This window comes from Triplophysa rosa, linkage group LG2, assembly GCF_024868665.1.
Source record: "Triplophysa rosa linkage group LG2, Trosa_1v2, whole genome shotgun sequence".
Taxonomy (NCBI): Eukaryota; Metazoa; Chordata; class Actinopteri; order Cypriniformes; family Nemacheilidae; genus Triplophysa; species Triplophysa rosa.
The window spans coordinates 31,706,513-31,728,793 of NC_079891.1; the positions used below are offsets into that span (position 1 = coordinate 31,706,513).

The 22,281-nt window shown below is 44.8% G+C and overlaps 1 protein-coding gene across 4 annotated transcripts in view; it reads left to right on the forward strand.

Moving 5' to 3' along the window:
• Positions 1 to 22,281, forward strand: part of tet3 (tet methylcytosine dioxygenase 3) — a 51,874-nt gene that overhangs the window by 24,087 nt on the left and 5,506 nt on the right. For 3 of the 4 annotated variants that reach the window (XM_057329017.1, XM_057329015.1, XM_057329014.1), the window contains 8 exons: positions 4,712 to 7,628; positions 9,093 to 9,183; positions 12,305 to 12,398; positions 17,020 to 17,228; positions 17,646 to 17,796; positions 17,980 to 18,069; positions 21,580 to 21,717; positions 21,852 to 22,200. In XM_057329017.1, the coding sequence (XP_057185000.1) occupies positions 4,712 to 7,628; positions 9,093 to 9,183; positions 12,305 to 12,398; positions 17,020 to 17,228; positions 17,646 to 17,796; positions 17,980 to 18,069; positions 21,580 to 21,717; positions 21,852 to 22,200 (4,039 nt within the window). Of the gene's footprint in view, positions 1 to 2,096; positions 2,535 to 4,711; positions 7,629 to 9,092; positions 9,184 to 12,304; positions 12,399 to 17,019; positions 17,229 to 17,645; positions 17,797 to 17,979; positions 18,070 to 21,579; positions 21,718 to 21,851; positions 22,201 to 22,281 lie in introns of those variants that run through there. The other variant, XM_057329016.1, reaches the window with a different exon arrangement.

The following is a 22,281-nucleotide window of genomic DNA, read 5'->3' on the forward strand; positions in this document are numbered from 1 at the left end:
GTATTTTAGCATAAGACGTGACAGAACATTCTACATTTTTTACTTTCTGTGTTTCAACAAGTGGTGCAAACTATTCACCTGATAAATTACAGACGCTCAAGCGCCTTAGCAAGATTAGTACCCGTGTTCTTTTTGCTCTGTAATCTGCATTATGTCAGCTCCACATTTTTGTTCCTCAAAGGGTAGATGTGCCGTAGCTTATGACAGAAAGGGTGAGGTAACTACAGGGCATGAGAACTGCTGCGTCACGCTGGAAAGGAGCGAGGGAGTACATCTAAGCGGGTGAGCGTGTAAGGGGAGGCACATCCACATTATGTGTTGTGACACATCTGCCCAGCCCTCTATCGCCAACTAGGAGCGCAGAACGATTCTGATGACATAACCACGACGTCATGACGGTTCGCTCTCTCCGTTCACCCTCTCTCCAGCACTCTCTTTCTCATTCACTCGCTTTTCCTTCGCCAGTGACAGTGCACATTACCTCTCCGCCTGGGCTTGTGTCTGAGTGCGTTTGTCCACGGTGTTGCCTTGCCTTTACGATGTTGGTGGTGGCGATCCAACTGGCAGGACTCGGAGAGAGAGAGCGAGTGAGCAAGACTAAAAGACACTAAGATGATTCGCGACTTGAACTACGTAGCGAGAGGTTACGAGGGTTAATACGAATCGTGCGCAGTCTGCAATCACAGCCTCATAATGCAAGACCGATTCTGCGGAGAAGCTTAATGGCGACTATCAGAGACAACTGCCATGCCTTTTTCTGAGTACAAAATCAAGCCGGGGTGGCGATGGAAGGAAACACAGAGAAAATGTAAAGGTAGAGATAGCGAAAAGATGCCAGCAAACGAGGGAGAGAGACAGATCAGGCTGAGAAGCTAACGGGAGCTAGGAAACAGGCTTTCGAAGACATGGGTTGGCATGAAACGGTAGAGCGGTGTTTAGGCAAAAATGAAATCGCAAGACCGGCTCGGAACACGAAAAATAAGAACGTTATTTAGAGCAAGGCTCATAGGAGACTCTTGTTCTTTACAGCTTAAAACTTACTCACCGTACTTCTCTCGGTATCGTCTGCTCTTCCCTACCCTGGAGTCCCTCATCCAAACATTCGCCTTTTTCTATCCCTGCGAGCACCTCATCTCCCTCGCCTCTGAGCGGAACGAACAACATCGATAAGTCAAACAAGTTAATCAACAGCAACACTGTGCATAAACGTCTCTGTGTTATGTGCCAATTACTGTATTTTTCTTTAAACTTGTGCTTTCTATCTCTCTGTGCGGTTTCCGTCAACCTCGCTGTACCTTGTGGTTGCTTCTCTGTCAGCCGCTGTGCTTTCCTTCTCACATCCTGCGTTCCTCGTTTGTTTGACTCTTTAGTTGCAGCTTGAATCGTATATATTTGTGGTCTCTATAAGCGCATCTGTGTCTACAACCTTGTATGTGCTTGTATGCTATATATATACAGTATATGACTGACATTTCCTGTGCAATTCTGCAGTTTGTGTTAGGTTTGGTTGGAGATCGCTTAAACGTGTTGTCTGTAAACACACATTAACAGCTTCATTCTGTCAGCTGCCTGTGATCAAAACAAAAATCAGCATCATGTGATATTAGCAAGGTAAAATGCACGGCAATAAATAATCCTTGCAAACTGTGAACAGTCAAGAGTGCGCTGTAATGGCAGGAATAAATATGTCGTAGCCGCTCATGTCCTTTTCCTTGTTGTTGTTTTTGTCATATTTTTAGACATTAGAAAGCAGCTGCCATTTAGCGTTTGAGTGGACAGTCTGCATGTAACTGCTGCAGCCTCCATCTTATGGAAGCACTCAAAGAGAAAAAATGACGCCAAAACACCTCTAGAACATCAAAAGGCCGTTCATTTTGTTTTTTGCACCGTAAATTTGGTGTTAAACCGTCAATATGCATTCATACGGTCCTTTATTTGCCAGCCGGTCTCCGTTTTGCAGCGGCTATGTTTCCTGCACGCTCCACCATTCCATCGTACGTGCCCAGTGTAGCTCAGATAATGGCCTCTCTCACTCTGCACACACAAAAAAGAGGAGGGGGAAAAAGAAGGGAGGGAGAAAACGAGAGAGGGGGAGGGAGTGCGCGAGCGAGCAAGAGAGAGAGGTGGGAGCTATAAGGCAAAGCAGACGGCAAATGCGAAAAGCAGAAAGAAAAAGGAGAATATAGAAAAAAGGAAGGGAGGAGCAGAGAGACATAATGAGAGAGGAATAAAGAGAGAAGCGACAGTGGCGGTAAGAAGGGAAACAGAGCGAGTGTGTGTACGTGGGGGAGGTGTGTATGACAGAGCGAGCGCGTGCGTGCGAGTGCGTGTGTCTGTATGCCGCACTGCCTGGCCGACTGAGAAGAGAGGGAGAGAAAGAAAGACTGAAAGGAGAAAAGAAGGCAACCCTTAGTGGATTTCCACCGGCTGGCTTCTTTTTTTGGCACTGTCGGGAAAGCCGTATTCCATGCACTTGCCTGTCCACTTTTCACACCTTTGTCTCTCCGGCAACGTTTTTGGACAACTAGACCACTGTGAGTAGAGGCTGATCTGTTTTACTCTCTCTCCATTTCAAATTCATGTTATATTTTGACGTGATAGATGGGAATATACAGGGTCAAGGTGGGGGGGGGGGGTGTTGTGCGTCTCACCATATTCAGCTGTCTACTATCACGGTTTAAATCCCATCAGCACTCTCTCTCTTTTTTGTCTTTGTGTTGTCAACCTCAGAGACAGCTGTTATTTGTGTGCAGTGCTGGGAGACATTGATACTGCATATGTGCTCAGTTCAGCACAGTTTAAAGGGCAGCTCGCACTTGAAAGTAAAACCGGTTTTGCAATCTCTTCTGGTTGGGCGTGTTAATGTTTTGGTAGTAGTAGTAGCAGTGTCGGTCTGAGAAGAGAGAGAGTTTTGGCAGCAATGTAAGCCCCGGCACGCCTCGGATAATTGCCTGAGCATGTGCTTTTTTTGCTGTCAGACAGGTGTGTTTGCAGGTGTACGACACAATATGTCTGCTATCGACTTGATATCTGATACAAATCTTGTATTGCAAGTGTAATACATTAGAGCAACAATTTTTGGTATAGAAACTCTTACAAAGCGTTAAATGCTTTCTTGTATATTGCGAAAGTTTTCTTGAGTGTAAACGGGTGTTCATTTCATCGATAAAAAGAGGAACAAGAGCCTGATGTCACAATTGCGTCGTTCAGCTTTTTAAACAGCGTTGACGTGTGGTCATGTTGGGCAAGTGGGAATCTAGCTTGCGTTGCTTTTCAGACACATGCTTTTGAAAAACACAGTCTGCTCAGCGGCTGGCACACAGCCTTGTGGGGGTCCAACCAGACACCACTTACAGAAGGTGAATTCAAAGTGTCTGAACAACTTGCCCATCATTAGAATGTATCAAAAGGCCTGTCACAATAGAAGCACAATGAAAGGTTCAGATGTATTGACACATTTAGAGATGAGCTTAAAGCTCATCTTGAGAGGTAGAGACAGGTGTCTAGTCTCACCGGTTCGCAAAATGATACATATATATGTATAACAATATTGTAGATGCATCAACAGGATTATGCTTTAAGAAATCTTAATTTTTGAGTTGAACAGATTATTCTTTTGGTGTAATGAATCAGCCAGTCACAAAAAATATTCTCTTTTTTTCCTCAAACATTAAAAGTTATAGTTACTTATGGGTTAGAGTGAATTTAAATGTAGTCTGTGTTTTTATAACCATACTTTGGCATCTGATGCAGTAAATGGACTTCTGCTTTTATATTGATTTTGAAATGATTGATTTCCTCTATTCCAAGATATGCTTTATCACAAATACCTATGTATTTCTTCTCAAACCGATGAATAGAAGAGACAGAATGTCATATATGTCTGTTATCTGGGACCTGCTTGCAAGTTCCACATCATTCATTTAAATTTTTTGAAGTACAGTGCATGGCTTTAGAGAGCAGGATATCTTTGAGTCTTTGAAAACTAGGAACACACTGAGAGATTCTCAGTGTGTTGACATAGGCATTACCAGTTATATTGTAATTGTAAACATGCCTTTTGTATTTGCATGAGGCAGTTGAACTGGTCTGTGTGCTTGAGATATTTTGTCATACAGTAGCTCAGCTCAGAATATACATTGGCCCCAAAGGTTTTGGGACACTTTACTCTGTGTTTTATCGCATATGATACAAAATTTAAAGCCTGTGTATCTGCAATAAATGAATGGTTAGTGTCTGCTAAATGCCATACTTTAAGCATATAACACTTCAGTAACCAAAGGCCATTTTAAGTTGCCCTAATTGAATATGTTCCCTTGAGAGGAAAATAGAAAGAGAGAGGCAGAGCAGGAGACCAACATAAGAAGAATCAGGGATCTTCATTGGAAAAAGTATCACATAGACTTCTCTCATATCAGACAGCTACCTTACAGGGAATGCCAAGATGAATCAGTCCAACATGTCAGAGTACATCATCTAGTTAATAGAGGTCAATGATTATGCCATTGTTTCCAGGCAAAATGTAGATAGCGGTGACACTGTTCTAATAATTAAGTCTACAGTCAATATGTTAAAAAGCATTTGCCCTTTCTGTGAAAATATAACCAGTGCACCACAAATCAAAGCTTATTGAATAGGTGAATCATGAAGCATATCGACAATTGTCAGTATTTTGAAACTTTAAGTAACTGTGTCTTTCTGTTACCTACAGACTGTTTCTGTGGTGGGTTCAGTGGATGGCCCCAAAGGAAGAGGCCAGATGGAAATTGGGTCCCATGACCGCCTGGAAGAAGGCGTGTTAAACCAGGAACTGTCTAATGGGATAAGCAAACGTGCAGCAAATGAAGAAAATTATTGTGATGAAGAAGCAGGTTGTGTGGCCAGGGAGCACCACCAGAACACCTACCACAAGGGAGCTGGATGTATTTCCCAGACAACAGGTTGGGGCCCTGAGCACACCGGGAAGTCCAATTCTGAATCCCAACAGGCTGCTTGGAGCAGCCAAAACCCTAGCACACCAGTAAATGATGTGGATATGGAGGATGCAAGAACCCTGGTTGCCTTTTCTGCTACTGTGGGCTCACTACCCCCCTACAGCAACCATGAACCTTCTCAAACTCCAACAACTCAGCTATATGAACGGTTTAACCAGGAGATGTCTAATGGAAGTGAGAAGGCCAGGCAAAAAAGTGTGGATGCTGAGGTTTGTCCCCCTGAAGATCTAAACACACTTCAGGCTGCACTGAGCAAAGCCCGTCATGGTCACAAGCCCCCTAACTGTGACTGTGATGGCCCAGACTGCCCTGACTACCTGGAGTGGCTAGAGAAGCAGATCAAAATGGTGGCTAACTGCCAAGACAAAGGGTCCTATAAGGTTTCTGGTGGTCCTCCACAGCCACATCTACAGCATCATCATGGTCTGTCCCAACCTCAGCAATGTGGTAGTAACCCTCTGTGTGTGCAAGACACAAATCCACCACCCCCTGTTAACCAGCCCTCGGCTCCTAGACCCTTTGGCCCACCAGCACCTATTCCCTGCTCCCCTAGTGTTTTGTCTATAGCCAAGGAGAGAAATGTTAGCTTGCAAACAGCCATTGCAATTGAGGCCCTGACCCAGTTGTCTGCCACTGTCCCAAAAACTGTTGTACCTTCAGCTGAGTCTTCACCTGCAAATCACCATCAGCCAACCTCCTACAACCAGAGTATACCCCAATTGGTCTCTTCATCCACTGGCTCTCTTTTATCTTCCTCTGCCTCCTCTGCAATGCCAAAGTCTATCTCTCCTGGAAATTACTCTCACCTTAAGCCATCATCATGGGAGCAGCAGCGGCCTCAATCTCAGGGTGAGGCCCCTGCATCTAGCTCATCTCACTATGCTTCTCAATACCCATCCTCCAAGTCACCATTTACAAGCATGCACCCCTCAAACCCTAACCCCCGACCCCAGCAGTGGCATCAAGGCACAGCCGGAAGCTGTGAGAAAAGCTCCCCTCGTAACCCATGGATGATGGTGAACTCAGAGTCCCAGCCCCGTTTTGTAAACCCATCCCACAGCAGCAGTGACCCAGTATCCGAGCTGAAGCAGCTTCTTGGTGACACTGGTGGAAAGTACACCAACACAGCCTTTAGGTTCCCATTTCCCCACCTAAGCTTGCAGGATGGTCGCAAAGGCAGCTTAACAGGGGTGCCTCACATCAAGCAGGAAGTGAACACAAATGAGTACCCTGGTTCAAGGTGTGCAGCCATAAGGCAAGAAGGCATGATGAATGGACAGCAGCAGTTCCAGGTTCAGCAGGTTTCCCCCACCATTAGGCACTCAACTCAGGCAGCACTACAGCAGCACCTTCATCATAAACGCAACCTTTTCTCTAACTCTCCAGGCTTCAGTCCATTAGGCCCCATGGCTTGTCAGAACCTCCGTAAATGGTGGCCACAGACTCTTCCAGAGAGTGCTGTAACCATCAAACAGGAGCCCAAGGAACCTAAAAAGAGAAAGACCGCTCAAAGTTCTCCTCTTCTCAAGCAGACAGTAGGTGGGCTGTTTAGTCCGCTGGGTCCACCTCTCCCAAAACCTAAGCAGATTGTCATCAAGAAACAAAAACAGAAAGCCTCCCAACCAACCTTCCTCCCACATAGCCAGATTACAATTTCTAAACAGCCCGTCATCACCCCAGGATATGCATTTTCCCTGTCCCAGGTTGTTCCATCTCTACCAGGCATGGAAGCTGGGCTTCCCCCCTCTCAGGTGGTTGAGAGCCACCCAGCTCCAGCCCAATCTCAGGAATCCATTTTGAATAGCAGTAGTGCATCCATCTCTGAAAACATACAATCTTCTACTCCTGTGTCTGCCCTAGCAACATCGACCCAAAAGATGATAGCATGTTCAGGCCCAGAGGGGTCAAATAAAAATGTCCCAGCAACCAGTATCACACCTCATACCTCTATAATGCAGTCAACTCCCTCTCTGACTGGTCTTGGTAACTTAGATCCAAAATTTGAAGAGCTGATTCGCCAATTTGAGGAGGAATTTGGGGACAGCATTTCCTCAGCTCCTTCCATAGACAGTGCAGGCTCTACTCAGCCAGTGGTGACCGAGTCACAAGCAAACACGCACTCAGGACAAGCCAGACCCGAGTCACCGTCCTCAAAGCAGCCAAATAACTGCCCCCCTGTTCATACATCTGAATCTGAGCCCATGGATGAAGGTCAAAAAGATGTGGCTGAGAGAGTTGATGAAGAAAACCCGGTACCATCTAAGCAGCTCTGTACTGTTAAACAAGAAAGTGAGGAATGTGAGGTGTATGTAAATCCTACTGGCCAGCTCCTGTCTATGGCTCAGGAGGCAATTTTGGAACAACAGCATCCCTTCATCCCACCTTTCACCCCAAATAAACGCATAAAGATTGAGTCATCTGGTGGTGTGACAGTGCTCTCCACAACGGCATCTTTTTCTGCAGATGGTGAGGGAGAGGAATTAAATACACCCTCAAAGGATACATTTCCTTCTTCTCCTTCACTTAAAGGTTTTCTTGAGTCACCCTTGCGCTACCTGGACACTCCCACCAAGAACCTGCTGGATACACCTGGGAAAGATGCCCAGTTTGAGTTTCCCACTTGTGACTGTGTGGGTAAGTCTGAGAGTATTAAGAAAAATTCTGAAAATTGGGCTAGGGCACTTATATTCACATACAATACAATGTAGCATTATACAGTATTTTTTTGTAATCATTTTGATTAGTTCACATCAACATAGAACAAAATCTCATCTCATGCATTAATGGGATCCATACATACCTTTTGATGCCTGAAGAAAACAATGAATGTGGTTGTGTAATAGAGATCTATTTTAACCACATGCGTTTCTTAATTGCATTCATGTTTTAACACAGTTACTATATTACAATTTCAAGTACATGTTAATACACTCCATTAGACTAAAATATGGATTAGGTTGATTATGAAAATTCTCTTCAGGAAGCCACAAATGTTTCTCTTTCAGCACATAATTTCTGCATCAGCACATTTCTCAGGGTAATGTAGGGCCACGTCTGAGAATGTATGTTCTACCAGGGGCACATGCATTATGCTGCAGTCTGTTCTCTGTGTCTCTTGCAGAGGAACAATAGGTTTGAAGAAAAGGGCCCATTGTAATTCTGTAGGGTAGTGCAGGGCCTTCTGACTGTGTTCAGGTCAATGGTACAGTGAGTACAGCTAGTTTCTGCAGAATTGGCAGACACAATGGAGGGAGTCTGCTCGTATATCATATGATACATTGAGACCAAACATCAAAGGGAGGGAGCAGGGAGGACAGGGTAAGAAGAGATAGATGGCAACCTTTCAGCTGTTCCCTTGTGGAGGTTTTTGTGATGAATTGTAATGATGTGTAAAATGCATCACATCTTATCTCCTAATTAAATTAATGTGTACTGTGATGTGTTCATGTAAGTATTTTCTAAACACTGAAATGTGAAGTGTTAAGAACGTGTTCGGTCAAGGGTAGTAAGCTGCGCCTGAACACTTGTTGGAGCTTGACTGTTTGACTAAGAGAAAACGACAACAGAAGGGACGTTTCCATGGTGAATCCCTATAGCATTGTCAACACCACTGGGAACATCCACTGCCATTTGATACTTACAAACACACTTAAACACACCCTGAATATAGCACCTTCAGCAGTTCTGCTTTGTTCTTATTCCTACTTTTTTATGTATCTCCACAATATTTGATTATTTTCCCATCATCCTGCTGCAAGAGCACAGTAAACAGCCATTACATGTTTTTCTTCTCTTGCAAACACTGTTTTATATCACTTATGTAGGAAGTTCCCACAGATCTTTTTTTTAGTCCTGCCTTTATCGCTTAATAACACCCCAAATGGATAGTGACCTTAAATTGCCTCTTTCCCAGACAAGGTGTCTCTCTCTCTCTCTCTCTCTCTCTCTCTTTCAAATATATTTGCACTGGCATACGATTGTCTAATCCCATTACAAATAATCTGTCTAAATTGACATATAATTTGGATTATTGCACATTATTATATAGAAGTTTAATCCTTACATTAAAATGTATCCCTCTTTGTCTCTCTATTCTAGGTCAAATCACAGAGAAGGATGACGGTCCATATTACAATCATTTGGGATCTGGACCAACTCTGGCTTCTATCAGAGAACTGATGGAAAATAGGTGAGACGCACCAGTCAGACTCTTGGTTTACATGGTGATTGTCGGCAAACAGATGTAGATGTAGGAACCATCTAGTATCCAGCTCCAAAATCCAGTCTGTGTTATCTAGAGGGGAAACGCATAAACTCATGAGCTAAATTTATATTAACCAATTGGTTGCTTTCCTCTCCTATTATTATAAAAGCATTAGGTGTAACTACATTTCAGGTTCAAAAGGCTTTAAATTGGATATTACCAAATTAGTGTAGCTGGGGCACATACAAATGTTGAATGTAAATGTACAAACAAAATGTATTAAACTTCAGAAAGCTCAAAGGAATACTGCTGACCTCACATAGTTTGCTTAAAGAGTCCCCTAGCAACCCTTTTATTGTTCTGCTAGAGTTGTTTGGAAGCACTGGCAGTTGGATCATGGCAACAGACTCTTAGCCAGCTGAGGATAAGCATCTCTTATCCTCTTTTCTGCCGTTTGCTCGCCCCTTCTCTCCCTTAACCCCCATCCACCCACCTTCCTTGTCTATGATCTTGTCCCCAGGGAATTCCTGACCCAGAATCCAACAGAAATAACAGGAAATATCAGCATCAACAGATCCACACGAGGGAGAATAAAAGAATGAATAGCAGATAGAAAGGGAAAAAATGAAAGGAGTAGAAGGTGAAGTGATGAAAAGGGTAAAGGGTTTTTTGCTTTGCAATTGTACTGTCAGGACCTGTTACTTTTTTTGCCTTTATTCAAATAGGGCAGTTTATGATAGGACCAGGAAATGACCCAAGCCAGTCTCAAACACCACCATACAACATGTCACAGCATGTGCCACATTGAGCTATGTCTATGCCTTGGGACTTTGTTATTCCTCTTCACATTTTGAAAACTTTCCTTACTGCTACTTTAATGATCATGTGATACTTCAGTGGCATACAAGAACTCGAAAAGATCCCCAGGGTGCTACCCCCCTTTTCTCCTGTAAGCACACCGAAGCTCAGACTTTCTTGACCCATTAGGACACGGTATCTCCACTTTTGCTGACCTCTCGTCCACTCATGTTGCTTTATTTGATAGCTGATTGAGGCCCTAGTGGCTGTATTTCTATAGCAAGAGTCGTCATCTCTTCAGGAGAGAGCGGGGGCTGGTGGACAGGGGAAGAACCTCCCCTTTGTTTGTCTGTCAGTGAGTGACTATAGCCTTCTTAAGCCTTAGATTGACCCTTTTGTGGCCTTTGACCTCATAGCCCACCCCCGTGGATCTTTGAAGCTTCTCCCCAGACTGTGCAATTTTAGCTAAATGGTATTTATACTCCGCACACGCTGCTGTCATGTTTTGTCCACTGTGAGTTTAATTTAAGTCGACCTGAAAACAAGAACATGGACGGCATACCTCATACTGAAATTTATAAACTGTGTCAAAGCAACAACATAAACAAATGTTACTACGTGTGTTCGTGGAGTGCCTGTAGATTATTTCTGATAACAAGCAAAAGAAACCGAGAAGTGTAGCTTGGCTAACCTGCCTGTCTAATATTTTGAATTTAGACTGTGATACCAAGCTCAACCGCTAGATGTCAGTGTCTCATACGGTTTCTTTAAATGCGACAAAACTACGGGACCCATTCAACAAATTGTTTATTTAATCAAATTAAAATACGACAAAATTCAACAAATCATTTATTTAATACAATTATTATACAATAAAATAATAAATTAATTATAAAGAATATTAAATTAATATTGACATAAATTATATATATAATACTTATATTATTAGGGTGCGTTTATATTTGGCATTAACATGCGACCTGTATCTGGATGTTGGCCACATACACATTGATAAGACAAGTGTAAACGCGCTTCTGATCGGAATGTCATCTGATCAGCGTGTCCTGATCAAGAGGTAGTCGAGGACGCATTGTGATCGGATCTCAGTGTAATGTAAACGCAATCCAGACAGTTTATCTACATTTACCGGCACAACTTCACAGAAAACCCCGCCCGCTGTCATTAATCTCTCGTCTGTCCGAAACCTGTCAGACTGCGGAGCAGATGACAAATACAGAGGAAAGTTTACTCTTTGCTCATGCACTCTTGCACAGTCGTTCATTTTCCCACAAAGTGATCGTGGATACTGTATTACAATGTATCATTATTTGCAACCTACAGAGGATGTATGTCAAATCACACGAGATGTTTTCTTGACCACTTCAGCTTTATCATCTCATATGCTATTTGTGACTGCCACGAACGGGTTTTACTCGCACAGCGCCACTGGTGTTTTTAAACGCATCATTTGTTTATTTTCATGTCACAGACACGAATAGCAACACTATACCAGCTTGTTTATACACACCGTATATATCATTTACACACAGAAACGAGATTGTATAGTGTTGCTTATAGCTGATGTCAGTAAACACTCTATTTAGGGCGCAGACCAAAGAAATGATGTGCTGTCACTTTCATCCGAACCAACCCAAATAGACGAGAACGATGTAAGTCGTCGCTTTTGATTATAGTAACTTCGGCCTACTTATGTGATTATTTTATGTTTCTGTGACATGAATAAACAAATGGTGTGTTTAAAAACACCGTTAGAGTCTGTGTGTATGTGTGTGCGTGCGCGCGCGCGCGAGTGAAAAAAGTACAAAAGCTTGTGTCATTTTACAAACGTCCTCTGCTTATATTTTCACATATAAGGTCATTAATCGTTTTAACCATGGTTTACTTCCCACCGCTGCCTCGATTTCAACATGGCTGTGTATCAAATCTGTAACATGCTCATCCTCCCCGTTATACGTGTTGTGTGAAATCTCCCCGCACTGGGACTATTTTTAAATTGCAGGCTTATTAAAATAATGGGCGGGAAACTATAGAGATCCAATCAGATATCCAGATGTGGAAGCCACTTGTTGACAAGTGTAAACGCGCTGTGTCCTGATTGTCTGAAGTTCCGATCTGCTTGTTCGGATCACCGAGATCGCATGTTAATGCCAAATATAAACGCACCCTTAGACACTAGCCAGACCGATAAACAAACACAGACCGGAAGTTAACTGCAGTCCAGGCGCGTGTGTCTGATGAAACGGTCTATATAAATATCCTTTAATTGTCTGTCTCCTCATTATTACAGGTATGGAGAGAAGGGCGAGGCTATTCGTATTGAGAAGGTGGTTTACACAGGACGAGAGGGAAAGAGCTCTCAGGGATGTCCTATTGCTAAGTGGGTAAGTATATTTTGCTAAACTCTCATGTCACATGAGCTAGTCCTGTTGTGGTCACTAGCTTTTTGGTTATAAATGTGACAACTGCATTTTTTATAACCATTCCGCTATATAAGCATAGTTCCCTTTCTGTCGGTCTCTCGACGTTGTGTCGAACCGACAGATGGGTTCGTCCTTGAGAACCAATCACTTCCGACTTCTTAGAAAAGGCCAATGAAAATTGGCGAATGAAATTTGCATGCCGTACTCCGCCCCCGGATATCCGGGTATAAAAGGGAGACGGCGTGCCTCATTCATTCACCTTTTGTTCTTCGGAGCCTTCGCTCATGACCAACAGACTTCGCTACAAGACTGCTGGCTCTACGACGTGGTGCAGCGGACTGTCCCTTCCTGCAGCGACTTCCCCTGGGCGTCTCGGCGGTTCCAGAAGTGTTCGAGTTTTTTTCTCTAAAAGAGCAAATTTCTCCAGCGTGGCATGTCCCGCTGTTCTCTTGGGTGTGCAACACACTCATCGAGGAGGGGGACGGACACGATGTCTGCTTCCAGTACGCTGGGGCAGATGTTGTGGGTATTATCACAGCCGCTCTCACCCTCTGCACGACGGTGTTCGGCAACTCGACGTTGCGGCAAGACCCAATGTCGAGGATAATCATTAGCCTAAGCACTCTCATTCGATGGTGCGTTGTGCTACATCTTCGCCAGACAGGTAAAACTGCAGAGCCGATCTCCTCCCCGGGGGTCCCCCCCACGGCGAGGGATCCGTACTGCCAGCAATCGAACCACCCCCGGGAGGTCGATGAAGCAGAACGTACCCCTAGCCTCCCTGTCGGTCCCTGGGAGCCTGACAAGAGCTTCCCAAACCGTCACGGTGACTACGGGATACGGTCCGTCTCGGCTACGCGATCCAACTCCCCGGACGCCCGCCCAAGTTTCGGGACATCCTCTTAACCTCAGCAGAGGCAAGGATGCCCCGTGCTTCGGGCCGAGGTCGCCACCCCTCTGGTGAGGAAGCGATCGTGCTCGTCCCTCTAGCCGAGATGTTCAACGGGTTTTACAGCCCGTACTTCATCGTCCCCAAAAGAGCGGGGGTCGCTAGATCTGCGTACCCTGAACAGGCACCTACTCAAGCTGCCGTTCAGGATGCTCACGCAGAAGCGCATCCTGGCATCTGTCAGATGTCAAGATGGATTCATGGCAATCGACCTGAAGGACGCTTACTCTCATGTCTCTTTCTCCCTCGTCATCGCCCGTTCCTACGGTTCGCTTTTGAGGGTCAGGCATATTAGTACAGAGTCCTCCCCTTCGGTCTGTCCCTGTCCCCACGAGTCTTCACGAAGATCGTGGAAGCCGCCCTCACTCCCCTCAGGGAGAGAGGTGTGCGGGTACTAAACTATCTCGACGACTGGCTCATTTGACACACTCGTGAGATCTGTTATGTACACACAGGGACCTAGTGCTTCGGCACCTAGATCGATTGGGACCACAGGTCAACCGAAAAGGAGCAAGCTCTCCACTGTGCAGAGCATACTCTTTTTTGGTATGGAACTCAACTCTGTCTCCATTACAGCACGACTGCGCTCAGTCAGTGTTGAACTGCCTGGAATATTTCAAGCAGTCAGCAGGAGGAGGTTCCTGGGTACATGGCATCCTCGACGGTGGTGATACCCCTCAGGTTGATGCACATGAGACCGCTCCAACACTGGCTACAGAGTCGAGTTCCCTGGAGAGCGTGGCACACCTGCAGCAGGCGGATGGTGATTACGCTTTTCTGCCGACGCACCCTAACCCCTTGGTCTTCAATGACCTTTTCTACGGACGGGGGTCCCTCTCGGGCAGGTGAGCCGCGTCAGGGTCGACAGACGCCTCCCTGCAGGGTTGGGGTGCCGTGTGCAACGGGCACGCAGTGTCAGGGCGATGGACGGGCCCCCGCCTGCCTATATCAATTGCCTAGAGTTGTTGGATGTGCTACCCGCACTGAAGGGGTTACAACCTCTCGTGCAGAACAAGCACGTGCTGGTCCGGTCGGACTGCACAACTGCCGTAGCTTTTTTAACCGCCAGGGTGGCGTTCGCTTATGGCAGCTAACACGACTCGCCCGACGCCTCCTCCTGTGGAGTCCGCAGGGCCACACATATCCCAGGTGACCTGAACCAGACAGCCGATGTGCTCTCTCGTCAGTTGACGCCTCGCGGAGAGTGGTGACTCCACCCCCGCGTAGCCAGCTTATTAGGGACAGTCAGGGCGGGCTCAGGTAGACCCCTTCGCCTCCCTGGACACCACCCATTGCCACTAAGGTACTCCCTGCCTCGGCATGGAGGCTCTAGCGCACAGCTGGCCGTGGGACAAGCGGAAGTACGTCTTTCCCCCAGTGAGCCTCATTGCACAGACCCTGTGCAAGGTCAGGGAAGAGGAGCATCAAGTGTACTAGTTGCGCCATACTGGCCCAACCGGACTTGGTTCTCGGAGCTAATGCTCTTTACGACAGTTCCCCCCTGGCCGATTCCCCTGACAAAGGACCTGCTTTCCCAGGGGAAGGGCACGTTATGGCATCACGGGCTAGACCTCTGGAACCTCCATGTCTGGCCCCTGGACGGAACGAGGAGATCCTGAGTGGCCTAACCCCTGCAGCGGTTAAGACCACTACTCAGGCTAGGGCCCTGGCCACTAGGTGACGATACGCCTAGTGGTGCCTCTTCTCATCCTGGTGCTCTTCTCGAAGAGAAGACCCGCGGAGTTGCTTGATCAAGTGGGTGCGGTCCTTCCAGAGACTCGAGAATAATCTCTCCCCTTCCACACTGAACGTGTATGTAGCCGCTCATCACGACCCAGTTGCTGGCAGTCTCTAGGACAGCACAACCTGATCATTTGGTTCCTAAGGGGCGCGGGAAGGCTACCACCTCACCCACGCTCCGTACCCTCTTACGACCTTGATGCGGTCCTGGAGCCCCTCGGAGATGCCGCTCTTTCTCACTTCACGATGAAGACGGCTCTCGGGAGGACGCTCAAGAGGGTTGCGAACCTACAAGTATTCTCCGTGTCCACAGATTGCCTAGAACTCGGGCCCGGTTATTCTCACGCTATCCTGAGCCCGGCTACGTGCCCAAAGTTCCCACCACTCCCCCGAGACACCAGGTGGTGAACTTACAGGCGCTCCCCACCAGGGAGGAAGACCCAACCCCATCCGATTGTGTCCAGTATGCGCATTGCGCCTCTGCTTGGACCGCACGCAGAGCCACAGTAGCTCTGAGCAGCTCTTTGTCTGTTTTGGAGATCAGCAGGGAGGGCTGTCTCAAACAGAGATTGGCGCATTGGATCATGGACGCCGTCACTATGGCGTACCTGTCCTAGTTCGCCCACTGGGTGAGAGCTCTCTCCACACGGAGTACAGTCTCCTCGTGGGCACTGGCTCAAGGCGCCTCTCTGGCAGACATCTGCAGAGCTGCGGGTTGGGCTACACCCATCACCTTCGCGAGGTCCTACAGCCTTCGCGTAAAACCGGTCGGCGAGTCTTGCGGGCATCAGGCAAGACCGGCGACCGGTAGGGTGTATGCCTATGACAGTACCTGACCCTAGGGGGTCAGCGTACTACTAGCCTCCCTTCTTCCCCCACTGGGTGAAGAACAGGCACTCCATCCATCACTAGCAAGCACCTCCTGTGGGCGGGCTGGGCAGAGTAGCCCTGCCCCTTAGGCCGGGTATCACCTGAGTTATTCGCAACATAGCTCTAACCTGACCTAGTGCTACCAGACGTTGCAACCCCCCAGCAGGGCGGTTCCGTCTGATGTATCCTCATGCTGGTTCCCACCTTGGTAACCCATGACCTCCTTAGGTGGACCTCCACCTCGCGGTTAGCTCCTTCAGTCCGCACTTTCTTCCCATGAGTTCTACCCCATTGGTGAGACCATGTTGGTATCTCCACTAGTCTCCTCCCTGTGGTAGGAAGTGGTCTCTGTAGCGCATCCCCCGCTTGAGGAAGTAGCGCTTACCCAGTGGCCTTACGGTTCCGGACGGCTTCTCGCTGTTAGAGAAACAAGGCCGCCGCCTGTGAGGCCGAAGGTAGGGGCCTTCCCACCTTTCAAGAAAGCTCTGGGACCCCCTACCTACCCACTGGTAGGTTACAATTTCGCGGTAGCGTCACGGCTGACACGCCCAGGCCAGTCACCGTCGCTTCGTTGAGATTGTGACAGGGCACAGTGTTATGGCGTTTTCCATTGGAACCCCATCTGTCGGTTCGACACAACGTCGAGAGACCGACAGAAAGGGAACGTCTCGGTTACGTTTGTAACCTCGGTTCCCTGATGGAGGGAACGAGACGTTGTGTCCTCTTGCCACAACACGTGCTGTCCACTGCAGCAGTCGTGAGAGGTCTCAGGCTCCTCAGAACTAAGGTGAATGAATGAGGCACGCCGTCTCCCTATTATACCCGGATATCCGGGGGCGGAGTCCGGCATGCAAGTTTCATTCGCCAATTTTCATTGGCCTTTTCTAAGAAGTCGGAAGTGATTGGTTCTCAAGGACGAACCCATCTGTCGGTTCGACACAATGTCTCGTTCCCTCCATCAGGGAACCGAGGTTACAAACGTAACCGAGACGTTTTTCTTACTAACTGTGTTTCTTACCCTAGGTGATTCGTCGTAGCAGTGAGGCAGAGAAATTGTTATGTGTGGTAAAGCAGAGAGCCGGGCACCACTGTAACAATACCGTCATCATTGTCGTCATCCTGGCCTGGGAAGGTGTGCCGCGTGCTCTGGGAGATAAACTCTACCAAGAACTCACAGAAACAATCATCAAATATGGCAACCCCACCAGCCGCCGTTGTGGACTCAATGACGAGTGAGTTTCCAACACCACTGATATTTTTTATTTTAGTTTCAAGGTATTCAAGAGTAAAGCGGAAGGAGGGGACATTGGGAACCTTGCCAATGACCACTGATTTTCCATGACTGGAAACGTTTGTACAGAAAGTTATTTGTGTTCTGGATTATTCCTATGACTCATCACTTTTAACAATACATTATCTATTTTTTGAGACACTTTGCTCAATCATAGAAATAATGAAATTTACCAAATCGGTTACAAGAATATACTGAAAAGGTGTTATGTACTTTTTATGAATGCACTAATTTAATCATGCAAATCCAGAACTTTGCTCGAGTCTCTAATGTAATCTTTGAATAGTTAAAATATGAAGTATGTAGGGTAATCGTTTTTATTGAGCAATAATTAAATGTACGTCTGGTGACTTTGCAGTCGAACCTGTGCATGCCAAGGGAAGGACACCGACAAATGTGGAGCTTCATTCTCTTTTGGCTGCTCCTGGAGCATGTACTTCAATGGATGCAAGTACGCACGAAGTAAAAACCCTCGCAAGTTCAGACTGCAGGGAGACCACCCCAAAGAGGTTAGTTTCCAAGAAACTGTTGGTTATTTTTGGATACAGCCACCTTACATTTTATGGAAAATACTGTATTTGTCTATTCAAGACGTTTAAATAGGTTGAGATGTCAATGCATGATAGCATTTAAATATGAACCTTGTAAAGTCATTATTAACGTTGATATATTTTTTGCTGTCATTTGTGCAGGAGGACGAACTCAGGGATAACTTTCAGAACCTGGCCACTCATGTGGGCCCTCTATATAAGCAGCTGGCTCCCCAAGCGTACACTAACCAGGTAAAAACAGACAAACTATCTAGGACTGCCCCCTTTCAGTCGACTATTCGGCATTCGACTAGAAAACACTTATTCGAACAAATTTTTATTAGTCGTTTGTCTGCTTATCATTTAAAAAGTGTATATGCAGCACGTTAGTCGCTTTACATTGCCGTTCGCTCTAACACTACCATTAACTTGGATAAAGGAATGCTCAACTCAACTCTCAACTCAACTTTATTTATATAGCGCTTTTTACAATTTTCATTGTTACAAAGCAGCTGTACATGAGACATATTGACTATAAGCAAAACAATTAAAGTTATACCTGTAAAAACAAGAAAAAGTTGAAAACACAGAAGAAAGACATACCCACATACAAAACACTCAAACAACATGATGGCTAAAAATGAGGAATATGCAATCCTACGTTTGCCAGATCTGTTGAGCACATGCGCTGCATCCCTCCGCCATCTGTGCGCTTCTAACGGCAGCCGCATCGGCTTCATTGTGTGCGGGACAGAGAGCTCAGTTTTCCGGCGGTGCGGACAAACTTGGGTTCCTGCGACATTCCAAAAAGTTAAATGTGGCTTAATTCATTAAAATTCAGTATACACCTTAATAAAGCGTATTATGTAAAGAAATGCCGAAAAGCCTGAACGTGAACGGAAACCGCAATAAAGGATCACAGGACAAAGTGTGAGTGCTTTGCATTCATGTTCGAGGCTTCTGCTTTTCTTTACATAATATGCTTTATTATATGGTGTATACAGAACATTTAGAGTTTTGGAAAGTCGCAGGAACATAAACTTTGGCCTTATTGTTGGGAAAATTGATCTACGTCTTTATGAAGAAAGGCATGACGGCAGAGACACGGAAAACAAAGGAAAAACTGAGGCGAGTTTAGTTAATGGTCTATATTGTTGCAGTGTTTAGTTACTGCTTTAGTTTTTATTTATTCGTTAATGCAATGTATTGAATATATTTATTTATTCCTATGTTTTGCGTTCTGGCCTCTTTAAAGCCGTCTGCTTGATTTTCCATTGATATTATTTCGTATTTGAAGTGCTTCAATTTGCTGTATTTTTATTTATTAGTTTATTTACAATTTATTTTGTAGTCTACGTTTAAAATATTGCAACAACTGAATTTTGTTTTTGAAGAAAATACTCACATTATAGGCTATTTTTTGCAGTCTGATCCAGAGAAAAAAGGTTTCGTTATGAGTCCGTAGACCTTTTTATTTGTTATGGTTTGCTGTTTTTTTTCATTTGCCTAAAATTTATATTTACAAGTTCACTAGAGAAATATTATATTGAGATGTACAGACGTGCTCAAATGTGTTGGTACCCCTCCACAAAAAACAAAGAATGCACAATTTTCTCTGAAATAACTTGAAACTGACAAAAGTAATTGGCATCCACCATTGTTTATTCCATATTTAATAGAAATCAGGCTTTGCTTTTGATTTTTTATTCAACATAATACTGTAAATATTAAAACAAATGAAAACGCCATGGACAAAAAATGATGGGACCCCTAACCTAATATTTTGTTGCACAACCTTTAGAGGCAATCACTGCAAGCAAACGTTTTCTGTAGCTTTCAATGAGACTTCTGCACCTGTTAACAGGTAGTTTGGCTCACTCTTCCTGAGCAAACTGCTCCAGCGGTCTCAGGTTTGATGGGTGCCTTCTCCAGACTGCAAGTTCCAGCTCTTTCCATAGATGTTTGATAGGCTTCAGATCAGGACTCATAGAAGGCCACTTCAGAATAGTGTATGTAATATGTGTGTTTTGGGTCATTATCCTGTTGGAGGACCCATGACCTGCGACTGAGATGGAGCTTTCTGACACTGGGCAGTACGTTTCGCTCCAGAATGCCTTGATAGTCTTGAGATTTCATTGTGCCCTACACGGATTCAAGACACCCTGTGCCAGATGCAGCAAAGCAGCCCCAAAACATAACCGAGCCTCCTCCATGTTTCACTGTAGGTATGGTGTTCACTTCTTTGAAAGCTTGATTTTTTTCGTCTATGAACAGAGAGCTGATGTGACTATCCAAAAAGCTCCAGTTTTGACTCATCTGTCCAAAGGACATCTTCCCAGAAGGATTGTTGCTTGTCAATATGAATATTTGCAAATTCAAGTCTCTCATTTTATGTTTTTCTTTCAAAATTGGAGTCCTCCTGGGTCTTCTTCCATGCTCAAAAAGCGACGGATGGTGCGTTCCATGGATCTTAAACTTCTTAATAAAATTTGCAACTGTTGTCACAGGAACATCGAGCTGCTTGGAGATGGTCTTGTAGCCTTTGCCTTTACCTTTACCATGCTTGTCTATTATTTTCTTTCTGAGCTCCTCAGACAACTCTATCCTTTGCTTTCTCTGGTCCATGTTCAGTGTGGTGCACACAATGATACCAAACAGCACAGTGACTACTTTCCTCCGTTTAAATAGGCTGAATGACTGATTGCAAGACTGGATACATGTGTGATACTAATTAAAGAAACTAATTAGTTTGAAATATCATTATAATCCAATTATGTATTATCTTTTCTAAGGGGTACCAACAAATGTGTCCAGGCCATTTTAGAATATCTTTGTAGAATAAGCAATAATTCATCTCTTTCCACAGCTTCTTTGCTTTATTCTATGACATACCAAAGGCATGCAAGTATACATGATACAATAGCTTTTAATTTCATCACTCTTCATGAGGAATGAAGCATTATTTCAATGAGCTGTAAGGGTACCAACAAATTTGAGCACGTCTGTATAATCATAACTTGTGGCGGTGTCACAGCGGATTGCATTATGCGTGCGCTTGAGCATTTAATTTATATTTTAAAGGCTCATTATAAGGGTTTTGTATAGCTCTGTAATTTAGAGCAATGTTAGCAATGTTACATAAAATATATTTTTCATTCATGAAGCTTAAACCATCATCTGATGTCCCCATTCTCCATGTATATTGAGATATTTAAATTAATGTCATAAACGTGCGAATAGTTGACTAATGGCCTAATTGAACAACTACTAGTTGACTAAAGAAATCTCTAGTTGGGGGCAGCCCTAAAACTATCTAATAAGACATTGTATTATTCAACCATATTAAAAACATAACTGATTTTATGTTATGATCATTTTTAAAAATCACCTTAAAGTGATGGTTCACCCAAAAATTCTGTCATCATTTACTCACCCTCGTCATTTAAAACTTGACTTGTTGTCTCCTGCAGAACACAAAAAATATATTTTGAAGAATGTTGGTAACCAAAAAATGGTGCTACCCATTGACTTCTCGGTGGTTTTGGGTCAATACAATAGAAGTCAATGGGTGTCACAGTTGTTTGGTTACCAACATTCTGCAAAATATCGTTTGTGTTCTGCATAAAATAATCATACAGGTTTGAAATGAAAAGAGGGTAAATGTTAATTTTGGGGTGAACTACCACTTTAATAAATGATGAACAGGAATAGTCTTATCATGTAAATAGTTTTTATACTAATTATAGTTTTCTTTTTTCTTAGTGCACGTATGAGAAAGTTGCTTCAGACTGTCGATTAGGTTTAACAGAAGGAAGACCATTTTCAGGAGTCACTGCTTGCATGGATTTTTGTGCCCATGCTCACAAAGACCAGCATAACCTCCAAAACGGCTGTACTGTGGTAGGCTATTAATTTATATATTTATATGAATAATGTGTGACTCACTCATACAATTTCTATTGTTGTTTTTTGTAAACATTAGTGTAGGAAGTTGTTCACCTTTTCCTTGCACTTCCTAATATCATTACTTCCAGGTGTGCACTCTAACAAAAGAGGACAATCGCTCCGTAGGCACGATCCCGGATGATGAACAGCTGCATGTGCTTCCACTCTACAAGGTCTCTCTAACCGATGAATTTGGTAGTGAAGAGAACCAGCGACTCAAAATGCAGACAGGAGCCATCCAGATGCTCGCTAACTTCCGCCGAGAGGTTAGAAAACTTCCAGAGCCTGCTAAATCCTGCCGCCAGCGTCGGTTGGAGGCCAAAAAGGCAGCATCAGAGAAGAAGAATAAGAAATTGCAGCTTTCAGAAACCCCAGAGAAGACTATAAAGATGGAGATGGATCACACAGCGTCACCACACCCTCAGCAAGGCAATAAAGGTCAGTTAAAGGATTAAACATTGTAATAGCTTTGGGGTGGTATATTGGCCCAAGGTGCTGAATTGTGCTTTTACATGTTGG